At 64.4% G+C, this 12,521-nt stretch overlaps 1 protein-coding gene across 13 annotated transcripts in view; it reads right to left on the bottom strand.

Annotated features, from left to right (window-relative positions):
- The window catches only part of NRXN2 (neurexin 2), a 100,856-nt gene that overhangs the window by 23,297 nt on the left and 65,038 nt on the right, over window positions 1-12,521 (bottom strand). For 7 of the 13 annotated variants that reach the window (XM_062197779.1, XM_062197781.1, XM_062197783.1 and 4 more), the window contains one exon: window positions 2,067-2,248. In XM_062197779.1, the coding sequence (XP_062053763.1) occupies window positions 2,067-2,248 (182 nt within the window). Of the gene's footprint in view, window positions 1-2,066; window positions 2,249-8,765; window positions 9,013-12,521 lie in introns of those variants that run through there. The other 6 variants (XM_062197789.1, XM_062197788.1, XM_062197791.1 and 3 more) reach the window with 3 other exon arrangements.

The raw sequence follows: 12,521 nt of genomic DNA, 5'->3' as shown, positions 1-12,521 counted from the left end.
CTGGCCACAGGCCAGGCCTCTTCTGGGCCCACCCCCCTCCCTCCCACACACACACAAGAGAACTGAGGCTCGAGAGCTGCAGGTGCACAGAGACAGCCAGGAAGTGGCAGAGCTGGGACTCCAACCCAAAGCCACGCATGGCCTCACAGGCAGTGTAAGGAGAGAGAGACAGAGGCCCTCACTGGCAGACAAGGACGCGGGGACGCACAGTCACACGGACAGGTGACAAACCATAGCAAGCAGCGCTCCGCGGGGACATGCAAATGTACAGCCACCCACTCAGAGAGCACAAGCCGCTCTCCATCAGCCACGGCCCGGCTGCACAAGCACCTTGCACCCAGCCCTACACGGTCACCCAAATCCAGGCGTCTCCCAGGCCGCCAGGCACAGCTGTAGACACTGTCTGTTTCAGTCACGCACGGGCTCAGACCTTGCAGGCCTTGCTCGGCATCTCTCCTGCTACCATCTTGCCTCTGTGCCCCTTCTGCATGGCCTCTAGTGGCCCATGCCCGTCAGCAGCTGCTCTGCCCACAGGACACCTCCCTTCCTTCTGGCCCGGGCACCTGGGATGCTGACAAGTGGTTGTGGGGGGAGGGGCCGGCAGCCACGTTCCCAAGCAGACAGGGAAGGGTTGGCTCCCAGCTCTACAGCCCTCTGCCTTGGCTTCCTCTCCTGTCCCAACCCTGCCCTTCACCAAGCCCAGGGCCCCCAACACAGGTCTTTCCAGCACCCAGAGCCTGACCAGCCTGCCCCACTCTCACAGTCAGGGGGCCTGGACAGGGCCAGCACGTGGATGCAGCCAGGGACACGAGGCAGCTGTAAGGCCCATCGATGTGGACATGGAGACTGAGGTCGGAGAACCTGAGACGTGGGGAGAGGGCAGGCAAAAGGCCAAGAGCAGGAATGAAACAGATCAAGGCCAGAGGTCACAGGGGAGAGTGTGGGGCAGGACTGGGGGTGGGGCGCAGGCCAGGAACCAACAGGGATGGCCTGGAGACGAGAACGAGGCAGGATGAACAACTGCGGTAAAGAGCTGTGGACGCGGGGCTGGCGCTGTGGCGTAGCAGGTAAAGCCGCCGCCTGTGGTGCCGGCATCCCTTATGGGGGCCTGTTTGAGTCCCGGCTGCTCCTCTTCCCATCCAGCTCTCTGCTATGGCCTGGGGAAGCAGTGGAAGATGGCCCAGGTCCTTGCACCCATATGGGAAGACCCGGAATAAGCTCCTGGCTCCTGGCTTTGGATCAGCATGGCTCTGGCCATTGTGGCCAATTGAGGAGTGAACCAGCGGATAGAAGACCTCTCTCTCTCTCTCTCTCTCCTTCTCTCTGTGTGTAATTCTGACTTTCAAATAAATTAATTAATCTTTTTAAAAAAAGAGCTGTGCACATGAGGGAGATGCAGAGGGGGGCACTGGGAAGAACAGGGGTGCAGGAGGGGAGCAGGCGGTGGGGGGCTAAGTCAACGGAGGGTGTGTGTGTGCCTGGGCAGAGCCAGGTGGCACCTGAGGCAGGAAAACGATGTGGGGTGGGCTGAGGGGATGCGTGTCAGAGAGGCCACAGGGGAGGCCGGGTAAGGAGTCTGCCGGGGGGGTGGGGTGGGCAGCATTCACAACAGAGGTCAGGGCAGGACAGCGGCAGGGGCAGGATCTGGGGACAAGGCGAAGACGCGGGGGTGGGGGCAGGAAGGCAGGGGAAGGGGCCAGGAAGAGGGGCTGCCCTAGGTGGCCTCTGCGTGAGCAGGCAGCAGCCTGGGACAACCGCAAATGTGGGGCCGTCTCCGAAGGCCACAGGAGAACAGCCTGGAAGGCCCCCAGGGGGCCCCTGACCGTGTTTGGGGTCTGCAGACACAGGTGTCTCGGAGAGCAAGAAGCGGGTGCTGTTTGCACCAGCTGGGTGGCTCTGGGAGCTTGGTGAGTAACCGGGAGGGTCGGCTCTCAGAGGCAGAACTTGCAGGCAGCTCCAGGGATGGGGAACAGAGGTTGTGAGGACCCCCATTGAGGAGGGGCCCCCCTTGCAGTGAGAGACGCAGCAGTTCTGGGGTGGGGAAGGCCGGGGCCCCGGGTCCTTACAATGTGCAGCTGCAGGTAGTCCCCTAGGCCGGAGGCGCTGTCCACCCGCACCAGCACGGCGCTTCGCTGGTGGGTGCTGAAGCCCACGGCCAGGCGGTCCATCCTCGTGCTGGGTCTGTCATTGGGGGGCCACGTGTAGGTGATGAGTGCTCCCCCCTTCCCAAAGATGTACGTGGTCCCAGCTGCAGAGAGAAGGAAAGGAGAGGGAAACGGCGTCAGGAGGGCCAGCCCGGTGGGACCGCTGGGCTGTGACACCGGGCGGCAGCTGTGGGGCCTCCTGCTGTGATGCGCACAGCAGCCCCCAGCCCTGCAGCCCCAGGGAAGAGTTGGCAGGCGGGCACCTGGGCGAGAGCTGCGCACGCGCACAGACAGATGTAGCTGCCTCACCTAGAATCCTAGCTTTAATTACAGCCACACTGAGGGTAACAGAGAGTGACAGAGACAGAGAGAGCGCACGCCCAGAGAGAGGCTGCGAAGAGGCAGGGAAGAGGAGTGCCAGGGAAGGAGGGGGCCTGGTCCTGACCAGCGCGATTTCCCCAGGCTGCCCGAGGTGGCAGATTCAAGGCGTGTGCTTCCTTGGTGCCAGAGCTGAGCAAGCACGAAAGCAAAAAAAAAAAAAAAAAACAGCCCCGGGCGATGGCGGGAAGATGAGCAGGGCTGTGGGCAGCTCTGAGTCATGGCCCATCACTGGTACCTCGCCAGCATCACCCCCACCCCAGCCCCTTCCCAAGCCCCTGGGAACGCTCCCAGTTTTCCCAAGACTCCCTGCCTCTACCCCCAGCAGGGGGCTGTGTGGCTCCCAAGGCAGAGGGGTCCCGAACCCTGTCTGAAAAGGAAGAGCAGGCAGAGGGGTGAGGAGGCAGAGACATACGGATGGAGAAAGCCAGAGAGGGGAGTAGGTGAGAGAGCTGGGAGAGTGGGAGCCCTCCCCCACCCCACCCTCTCTCCCCTTCTCCCTCTCCTCCTCGCCATGCGCCATCCGGCTGCCGGGGGCGGGTGTGAGGTCCCTAACGATCTCAGCCCCAAAATAAACCCCATTAGTCGCCATGTTCCCTCCTGCGGCTGACTGAGCTCCCTGGGGGTGGGGGTGGGGGTGGGGGCTGGTCACCCAGTTTCCAGGAAGGGAGCCTTGTCTGTCTGGGAGCCTGGAGGACCAGGACGCTGGGGCCTGCAGACAGGGGAAGGGAGAGCAACCTTGCACTCTTTAGAACATAAATGGAACAGAAGAGATTCAAAAAATAATTAAATAATTAGCCACTGACAACTCCGCTCCAAGCACTCTGGAGGGAGAGGGGTCTAAGGAAAGACCTAGCTGGAGATGGGGGTGAGTGGGGAGGGAGGCAGATGGGGTCGAGAGCAAAAGCCTGGAGTAGATTGGAAAGGAAGTCTGGGCCTGGGGCTGGGAGAGCAGTGGGAGTCCTGGGATGGGGTCCGGGAGCCTGGGGGCAGGGCCTCCAAGGAGCAAGGCTGTTCAGCCAATATGGCAGCCTCTCAGTAAACAAGAAGCTGGGTCCCCTCATGCCTCAAGGCCTCTCATCTCCAGAGCTGCCTTGTGGTTGGGGCATCAGGGGCAAAGGGGCTCCATCCTAGGTCACCCCTGGGCCCCCGAAGGCGTCGAGGGCCTCTCAGTTTCTTGGCGGGAAGCACCATCTGCAGGCCCATGGAGGAGCTGGGGAGACAGAGAATGCTGGGACCTGGGTCTGGAGAGCCAGTGAGGCCAGCAGGAGCCATGCATCCCCTCAGAGGTCACCAGAACATGTCTCCACGCCCTCCCCCCCAGACGAGGCCAGGTGACACATGAGCCCCTGGGGCAGGGCAGGCAGGAGAGAGCCATCTGGTATCTGGTTAACTGACATCTCACCTCTGCCCGTGCCCAGGAAGGGACCCCCAGCTCCTTCCAGACCCAAATGTCCCTTCTTCCTGGGGGTCTTGGAGGCACAGCGGTGAGGGGGGTGCCCTCAGAATGGGCCCCAAGTTTAGGATGGAGAGGTGGCTGGAGGCGGGGTACACAGCGAACCCCACGCCTACCCCAGGCAGGACACCTGTCTAGAAAGGGCAGGGCCTGTAGTCTCCACTCCCAACGCCGCAGCACTCCAGAAAACCGGCTGTTTCCATGGCAACCGTAATACCCAGGGTCCTTTCTCCTCTCTGTACTCACAAGCTGCACGTCTGAATCTGAATCGGGGTGGGGTGGGGGGAGCTGAGACGCTGACCCTCCTCCACTCACCCTCCCACGCCCGGGCTGCAGCCTCTTCACCCGGGGCCGCAGGGCCTCCCCAGCACAGGAGGCCTCCACTGGGCTCCCACGTCCCCTCAGACCAAGGAAGGGAAGAAGCTGCCTCCACCCGGAGCCGGATCCGAGCCCCCAGGTCCGGGGGGAGGAGGCCCTTCCCCCGGGCTTTCCCACCCCGACCCCCGCCAGCTCAGCACCATGGACAGAGCCCGCCTGCGCCCGGAGCGCTGGCGGAGCAGGCGGGCCTCGCCCCCACTGGGCTGCGAGGCGGGCGGGATCAGGGCGCGCGCCCACCGCCCAAGCCCCAGGACGCCAGCCACGTCCCCAGTGACGCACAGCCGACCCCACACCCACACGCCGGCGACGCCGCTGCCGGCTGCACACAAAGACCCAGCGTGGAGAGGCGGACCCCCGACAGGCGACGCCGCAGCCGCAGCCGGAAACATGGCGGTAAGCGCACAAAGACAGGCCGCGGCAGGCGCCGCCAGGGCAGCGCTGGCCCCGCGCGGGACGGGGCGCACGCGTCCCCGCCCCCGAGGCCCACGCAGCCTGCCTCGCCCACCCCCGCCCCAGCCTCCCCAGGGACTGATTGCCCAGCCGAGGTCTGGCACCGCAGCCAGTTTATTAAGGCCCGAGGGTGTTTATGACGGGGGCGGGGGGGGGGGGAGACTTCTCGGTAGAGGTGAAGGATGAACGGTTTGTTGGGTGGGGTGGCACTGATCACCCTGGGGAGACGTTTCTCTCCCCAGCACCTCGGCTCCTGCCCTGGGTGCCCAGGGAAGGGCTGGGCAGAGGAGGCGGGGCTTCCCCCAGGCCCCTCCCACATACCCCTACCCCCAACCCCAGCTCCCGGGGCGCATCCCCCGTCTCCCCCTGGCAGGAAAGGCAGGGGCCAGCCTCTGAGCGACCCGGAGCCTGGGATGCGGTCCCCCATCTAGAGCTGACAGACTCCAGAAAAGGAGGTGTAGACCAACTCCCTTTACCTCCCCAGGACAACGCTGGTGAGCTGGAGGCCTGCACCCCCAAAGCCCAAGACCAGGGAGCCTCTGGCCAGCCTCAAGATGCCACAGGCCCAGGGTTGGCACCTCCTGCCCACACCCAGCTTCTCAGTGCCTTCCAGCCTCAGAAATTCACTGACCCAGTAAAACACTCTAGGGGATCAAGAACCTTCCACACAGTCCCCACACACCTGTATTCAGAACAAACAACCATGAACCATGGTTGGCTAACCCAGACTCAAACAACAAAATCAACCAAGGCAGGAAAAAAAAAAAGGCAGCGACACTGGGGCTTTAGCCACATGTAGAGACCCCCTGGCTGTGTCCCCATGGCACCAGAAACCTTGCAGAAGACCTGGAACGGCGAGAAAAAACGTCGTGTTGGTGCTCCTGGGCAAGCCAGATATTTCCACAAGGATCTCCACCACCGCAGGGGGACAGTGCCACAGACCCACGCCCCTGCACTCGGCTCTCTCTTGGTCCAGAACCCAAGAACATAGCCCTCCATTTTTAAAACCATTCTTGACCATCAACCAAGCAGTCCAGAATCCAAGTTCTCAGGCTCATAACACCAGGATCAAAATAAATGCCGTCTTCCTTGCCGGCTGGTGTGATGAATCCGAAACTCCTGGGAGCTACTGACTTAGAACTCAACCGGGGTTGAACCCTCCTTTCCTGGCTCCTGAGTGCCAGAAATGAAGACTGGGGACTGTGAGATCCTCAAGGACTTTGATACCAGAACTGGGGGATCAAGGACCATCAGACTGTCACCCTCCATCCATTTCTGGGACCCAGAGGTGCTTTCCTCCCTTTCATGCCCAGAAGTGTCGGTGGGATCTGGGGAGTGGGTAGGGACGTTCTGTGACAGGAAGGGCTGGGGAGGGGTGGAGGGGAACTGAGAGGAGTGAAGGGGGGAGGGGAGCAGAGAGAGCCAAGGAGACCTCAAAAGGAGGAAGTGGAGAAGCAGGTGCAGGAGAAGGGGGGCTCAGGGAGGAAGCCTGGCCTGTCCCTCCAGCCAAGCACAGGTCCCAAGAGGAGCCGGTCCTCTGGCCAGCCCCACAGTCAAGGTGGGCAGAGCTGATGGGTCAGCCGTGACAGGCGGCCTCCGCCCCACGCTGCCTTTCCTTGGCCCTTTCTCCTTCCCCCCTTCTCTGGCTCCCGCCCCACCTTGGGCCACCTGCCAGCGCTGTTCTGCCTGAGACACTGGGCAGCCCTGGCCCTTTCTCCTTCGCCCAGCACAGGAGTGGCCGTCTTGGAGGCAGTCTCAGCACCCACCTCCCACAGGTTCCCGTGCCCTCCCCGCTCAGCGCGGTGACTCTCTGTGCCCCTGTGGCATCAGAGGCCAGGACAAAACCCCTCTGGAAGATCCGGATCCGTGAGACGCTGAAACGGCCAGAAAAGCCTTGGTCTGGGTTCTTTCCCTTTGCCCGACTCTCACGTCTTCACTGGGCCTTCCTGGGGTGCCCCAGCTCCTGGCCCTCCTTCCAGCTCGCTCAGGATCCCTGGGGCCAGATCCTCTCTGCTTTGCCATCCTATTCCGCCTCCTCTCCCACCCCTCCAAACCTCACCTCGCTATCCAGGAGGACCATGCCTATCTGTGTGCCTTGGGAAGCAAGCCAGGGCCTCCTGGGAGGCGGAGGGGCAAGGAAAGGGGGCAGGAAGGCACAGTGGGCCAGGCAGCACCTGCAAGGGTCAGCACATCCATGTCAGGAGTGCGGTGGGACTGTGGGGAAGAGAACAGACGTGGGGAGCGCTGCAGGGGAGGGGGGCGGTGGGGTAGAGAGTAGATGAGGGAACCTGTGTTAGGGGGAAGAAAGAGGAAGGGAATGAGGGAAGAGTTTGAGGGACTGCTCCTGGGGGACCGGATGGAAAGGAGGTAGAGGCATGGAAAAAAGGAGACACAGAGCGAGGAGGAAAGGGAAGTAGACCACAAAGGAGCTGGGAGATTGGAGGTGATAGGAGCACAGAGTTGGGAAGCCAGGATGACGGAGGCAGAGTGGTGATGGGGAGGCGGGGAGGGGCAGAAATGCAGGGGGAGAGGGGCACGGGCAGGAAATGGTGGGGATGTGAGGTAGACGGTGATGGAAGAACAAAAGCAGAGTAAAAAAAAAAAAATGAGAGGCAATGGACAGGTAGAAACAGAAAGTGCAGAGGGTAGCGGGCCAGGAAGGGACAGACGGACAGGAACCGGAGGCCACATGGCCACAGCGTGAGACCTGAGGCCAGTGCTGTGGTGAGATGGGAGCAGGGAGGTGCCTGCGTGCCCCGATGGGAGGGGAGGATTCAGAGACACAGAAGGTGAGGGTGCAGGACCTGGATGCGGTGGGTGGAGGTGCAGAGATGGGTGCTGATGGAGGCTGGGACAGGGCCAAAGACAAAATGGAGGAGGTGCGAGGCCGGGGGGGTAAGGAGGTGCATCCCACAGGAGGCGAGAGGGGCACAGAGGTGGAAGTGATGGGGCAGCCTGGGAAAGTGAAGGCGCAGGGAAGGGAGGGTAGGCTAAAGTGGGAGGCAGCAGATCCTCTGGGATGGGAGGTGCGCGGAGCCCTGAGATGAGAGGTGAGAAGCGCCAACGTGGAATGCAATACAACGTGAGGCGGGACAGACACGGGAGGGAAGGGGAGGGCAGGGCAAGGAAGGGGGGTGCCCAGGGCGGGGAGGCAGCACGTGGAGAGTCTTGGGGTCTGAGCGATAAAGTAGAGAGGGGACAGAGTGCTGGAGTGAGAAGCGACAGAAGTCAGAAATGGAAGGCCAGGGGTCCGTGGCAGAAGGTTCTGAGGGCCCAGACACGGGGCTGGTGAGGGCCCTGGGAACGCACAGGGGAAGCCCCGCGGGTACAGGGGTGCAGGTGGCTGAGATGAGCAGGTGTGGGGGGAGAAGTGGAGAGGAGGGGACAGAGGGCAGGAGAACACGGGACAGGGGTGTGAGCCGACTGCTTGGCGGGGCCAGAGGCCAGGGATGGAACAAGAGGGGAAGGTTTGAGGGCAGGGGGAGACAGACAGCAGGCGGCGAGAGAGGGAGAGAGGGGACTTGTGGCGGTAGCGAGGACAGATGGGACAGCGGTGGGAGGGGCTGCAGGGGGTGACAGACCAGCCGAGGGAAGGTGAGGGTGAGGCAAGTCAGACAGATGGGGACAGCTAAGGGGCAGCGAGGGGCTTGGCCGCGAGGGTCAAAGATGGGAGGAGGGAGGACACACAGGCAGGCGGTGGGGCTGCGGGAACAGGAGGCGGTGGGCACAAGGTGAGACAGGGAAGCAAAGTGAAGACATGGTGGGGGGGAGGGGAAGGTAGAGTTATGGAGGCCAGGGTGGGGCTGAGACGGTGGGGACCCGAGACAGACACGAGGTGAGGGGGCTCCTGCCCGCCAAGCGGAGGGGCCGGGCGGGGCGCGCCCAGCCGGGTGCGGCCCGCGGGGGCCGGGGTCCCGCACATCGGAGGCCCGCGGCCCAGCCGTCGCGGCGCCACTTACCGTGCCCGCCGCGGGTGAGGAAGGGCATGCGGTTGATGGCGATGGGCACGGTGCCGTGTTTGCTGTGGAAGTGGTGGACGTGGTGGGTTGTGCTGAGGCTGGAGGAGACCCGCGCCCCCTCGGCCGCCCCCAGCAGCAGCAGCAGCAGCAGTAGCAGCGGCGGCGGCGGCAGCAGCGGCGGCGGCGGCCCGGCCAGGGCGGGGGGGCGGCGCGGGCACCCCCCCGGCCCGCTCCCCCCGGGGGGCATTTCGGCCCGGGGGCGGCCGCCTCACAGCCCCATGGCCGGGGGCGGGGACGCGGGGCCGTGTAGCCCCGCGAAGCCCCCCTCCGGCTCCTAGCTCCGGGAGGGGGGGTAAGGGTGACGAGAAGGAAAAACCGGAGCCCAAGCCTCGGTCCGGAGCCCACGAAATCAACTGGATCCCGCCGGGAAATCCGGGGTCCGCGGAGCGGCAACGCCAAGGTGCAGGACGCCGGGGTCCATCGCGAGGAGCTAGGGGTCTCCCCGCATCCCGGCGGGGTCGGAGCGGCGCGCAGGGCCGTCAGAAACCCGGGGGAGCGCCCGGGGGAGGGGGCATGGTGCCGGGTGGAGAGGGAGGGGGCAGCGGGGGAATCCTGCGGAAAAACGGAGCCGGGCGGGGAGGGGGTGCGGGCTGGAGGAGGGGAGAGGGACCGAGCCCGGCTCCCCGGAGAGCGGGAGACCGACGGAGACCAGGGCCGGCCGCGCCGCGCTGCCGCTGCCGCCCGTCCGAGGCCCGGGGAAAGGAGGGAGCGGCCGGGGGAGGGGGCGGGGGAAGGGGGAAGGGTAGCAAATCCGGGTGAGGGGGGACGAAGGGAGAGGAGGGGAGAGGAGAGGAGGGGAGCGGGGATGAGCCGAGGGAAGGCGCGAGCCTGCGAGATTCCGGCGGAGAGATGGAGGCAGCCGAGTGTTGCTGCAGAGGCTGGGAGGGCTGGAAGGGAGAGGGAGGGAGGCAGAGAGCCCGGGAGGGAGGGAAGGAGGGGAGAGGAGAGGCGAGGGAGGGGGAACGCGGGAGGAGGAGGGGGCAGGGCGGAGGGACCCGAGCGCCTCCCGAGCTGCGGGCGGCGCTGGGCAGCTCCGCCGCGCGGCACCTGGCCGGCCCGCTCAGCGCTCGCCTCGCCTCTGCGCGCGCCCGCCCCTCCCCCGCGCTCGGGCGCGCGCTCTCCTCCAGCTCCCCCCGCCCCCCCCAAGGGGCCCTGCTGAATAATTGAACGGGACTGAGGCTAGCAAGGGAGGCCGCTCTCTTCCTCCTCTTCCCCTCCCCTCCCCCACCTAGACGAACCCCAATACTGCTCGCCGGTCCTGCGTGCAGAGATGAGGCCACCGCCAGCTCCGCACGCACCCCTCGGAACGCACGTGCGCGCTGGGATGTGGCCGAGACCGTGTAGGGAGACGCCCATGTGCCTACACGGCACCGCTGTGGGAGGCACACAGCTCAAACACATATGTGCACGCATGTGCTCATAGACATTGGCACACCAAATCACATGCTCACAGAGGCACACGTGTGGTTGCACACAAACACGCTTGATCACAGGTGATGAAGGGCCAAGGCCAACACACACAGATATCCCTGTCTCCCCAAGTTCACCCTTAAAACAGGGTCACCCACAAACAATGCACCAGAGCCCCCAGAGACACTCCACACACACACGCTCGCACACGCACGCACACGCACACACATGCACACGCACACGCACACACAGTCTCCACTTCATTGGTGCTCCCTACCCTCTGCCCCCACCCAGTCTTTCCTCCCCACTCTCACTGCCCCACCCTGTCCCTGTGTCTCCCTCCACAGGGTTCTCCACAACCCCTGTCCACCGAGTGTCCCACTTAGGACAAAACCCTTCCTGGGCCACTTATGCACAGCTGAGGACACCACGTCTCCTTCAAGTTGCCCCCCAGTTGGGACATGCCCCCCAAACTTTTGGGGGCCTCTAGGAAGCACTTGTCGTGGCCCCCAAAGCAAGCGCAAGGGGCCTCCCTTCCCCCTGCCCCACAGTCAACCTCCTCAGGAGAGGTGTGGCAGGGAGGGAGCTCAGAAGACGGTGTAGCAGGGTAGGAGAGGTGGGGAGGGCAGGAAGCCAAAGGGACAGTCAGGTGAGAAAGGGGAGGGGTGGGAGGGCGGGGGAGGAGCCCCGGTGCCGGCCCAGACAAATGCCGTCAGGACCTGGGACAGCTCCCTCCACAGCTGGGGCCACCTCTGGTGCTGGACGCCAGGGCCAGACGCCCCAGCCCTTCAAACGTGAAGCAAGGGGGGCCTAGGTGACCCCCAAGAGGAGGCCTGGGGCCTCGTGAAGGAGAGACGCGAGGCTGGGGCTCCCCGAGCCGTGCCCTCCCGCCCGCTCCCTCCCGTTCCTGCGCCCCGGGCCCTGGCATATAGACTGGCAGAGCTCTGAGCAGGCAGAAAATGTATGGTCCCAGAGGGAGAGGGGAGGAGCTGCCAGCGAGAGGCAAGGAAGGGAAGCCGCCTGGAGGCCAATCAATAGCAGTGAGTGGGGACTGGATTGAGGGGGGTGGGGGGAGATGCTGGGGGGGTGGCTAGAGGGTGAAAAGGAAGGGAGAGACAGAAGTGTGGAGAGATCAATAGAGGCTGCGAGACGGCGATGGGGCCGCGGTGGTGCAGAGCTGACCGCCCGGACAGGCAGCAGGCAGTCTCTGGAAGGCAGGAGGGCAGCAGGAAGTGCCCATCCTGGGGCCCCACCCCTTCCCCCATCACTTCACAGCCTCCACCGTCCTCCGAGGCAGAGACAGCCCCCGCCACAGGCTTAGAGGAACATGGAGGCCAGTGATGGAGACACGGAGACCCTATGCCAGGGAAGGCCACTCCGAGGCCCAGGTGACCGCCCTCAGAGAGCCCCAAACACCCAGACAAGCCAGGCAGGGGCGCGGTCCCAGGAGAGGAGCAGGAGCAGCTCACCCAGGCCCGCGGGGCTCCCAGGTTGCACCTACCTTGTCTTTAGCTCCACCGCTTGGCTCAGGCTCTGCCTGAGGACCAGCACTTGGGGATGGTGACACTTGGCAAGGCCAGCCCTGCTCCCCAGCCCCCATTCTCCCTGCCTGGAGCCCAGAGGGGCTGCTTCAGCCCTGCTGAAGAGTGACGCAGCTCCCCAGACACCCCCTCCCCACCTCCTGTGCCCCTTCCCCGAAGGCCCCAGCGTGTGGCAGGTGAGTAGTGACGAGGGGCGGCTGTGCGCCTCGATTCCCTCCATGGTGGCCACCACCCCGCCCCGGAACTCAGTGAGGAGCAGGGAGTAACAGGGTCCTTCTAGCCGCACCCTCTAGGGCTCGGAGCAAGTCCCGCCTCTGCCTGGGGCCAGTTTCCTCATTGTCTGCACGCCACTGTCTTCTCCAGCATCAAGGCTTTGTAAAGGGTCAGCGGCCAAGCTTGCCAGTCAGTGTCCTCACCGGATGAGCATAAAGCTGAGCGGCCCACGGCCCCAGCTGCCGTGGGAGGCTCGGAAGGCACACTGGGCAGCAGACCCCACAAGGAAAACCCGGGGTCAGGGCGCTGGTGCCCAACAGCCAGCCATGCCTGAAAATAGCAAGGAAGGGCTGGGGGGCCCAGGCTGGGCGTGTTCTCAAAGGGAAGCAGCACCCACCAAGAGCTCTGGTTCCCGCCCGGCTGACACAGGGCCAGCAAGGCGGGAAGGAGACAAGAGCCTGGCCCAGGCTCTGATCCCAGAGCTCTGCTAAGAGCTACCTCCAGAAGTCCACGGCTGTAGTGTGTGTGCGCG

Source organism: Lepus europaeus, chromosome 7 (genome assembly GCF_033115175.1).
Source record: "Lepus europaeus isolate LE1 chromosome 7, mLepTim1.pri, whole genome shotgun sequence".
NCBI classification, from domain to species: domain Eukaryota; kingdom Metazoa; phylum Chordata; class Mammalia; order Lagomorpha; family Leporidae; genus Lepus; species Lepus europaeus.
This window is presented reverse-complemented; position numbering and strand designations above follow the sequence as displayed.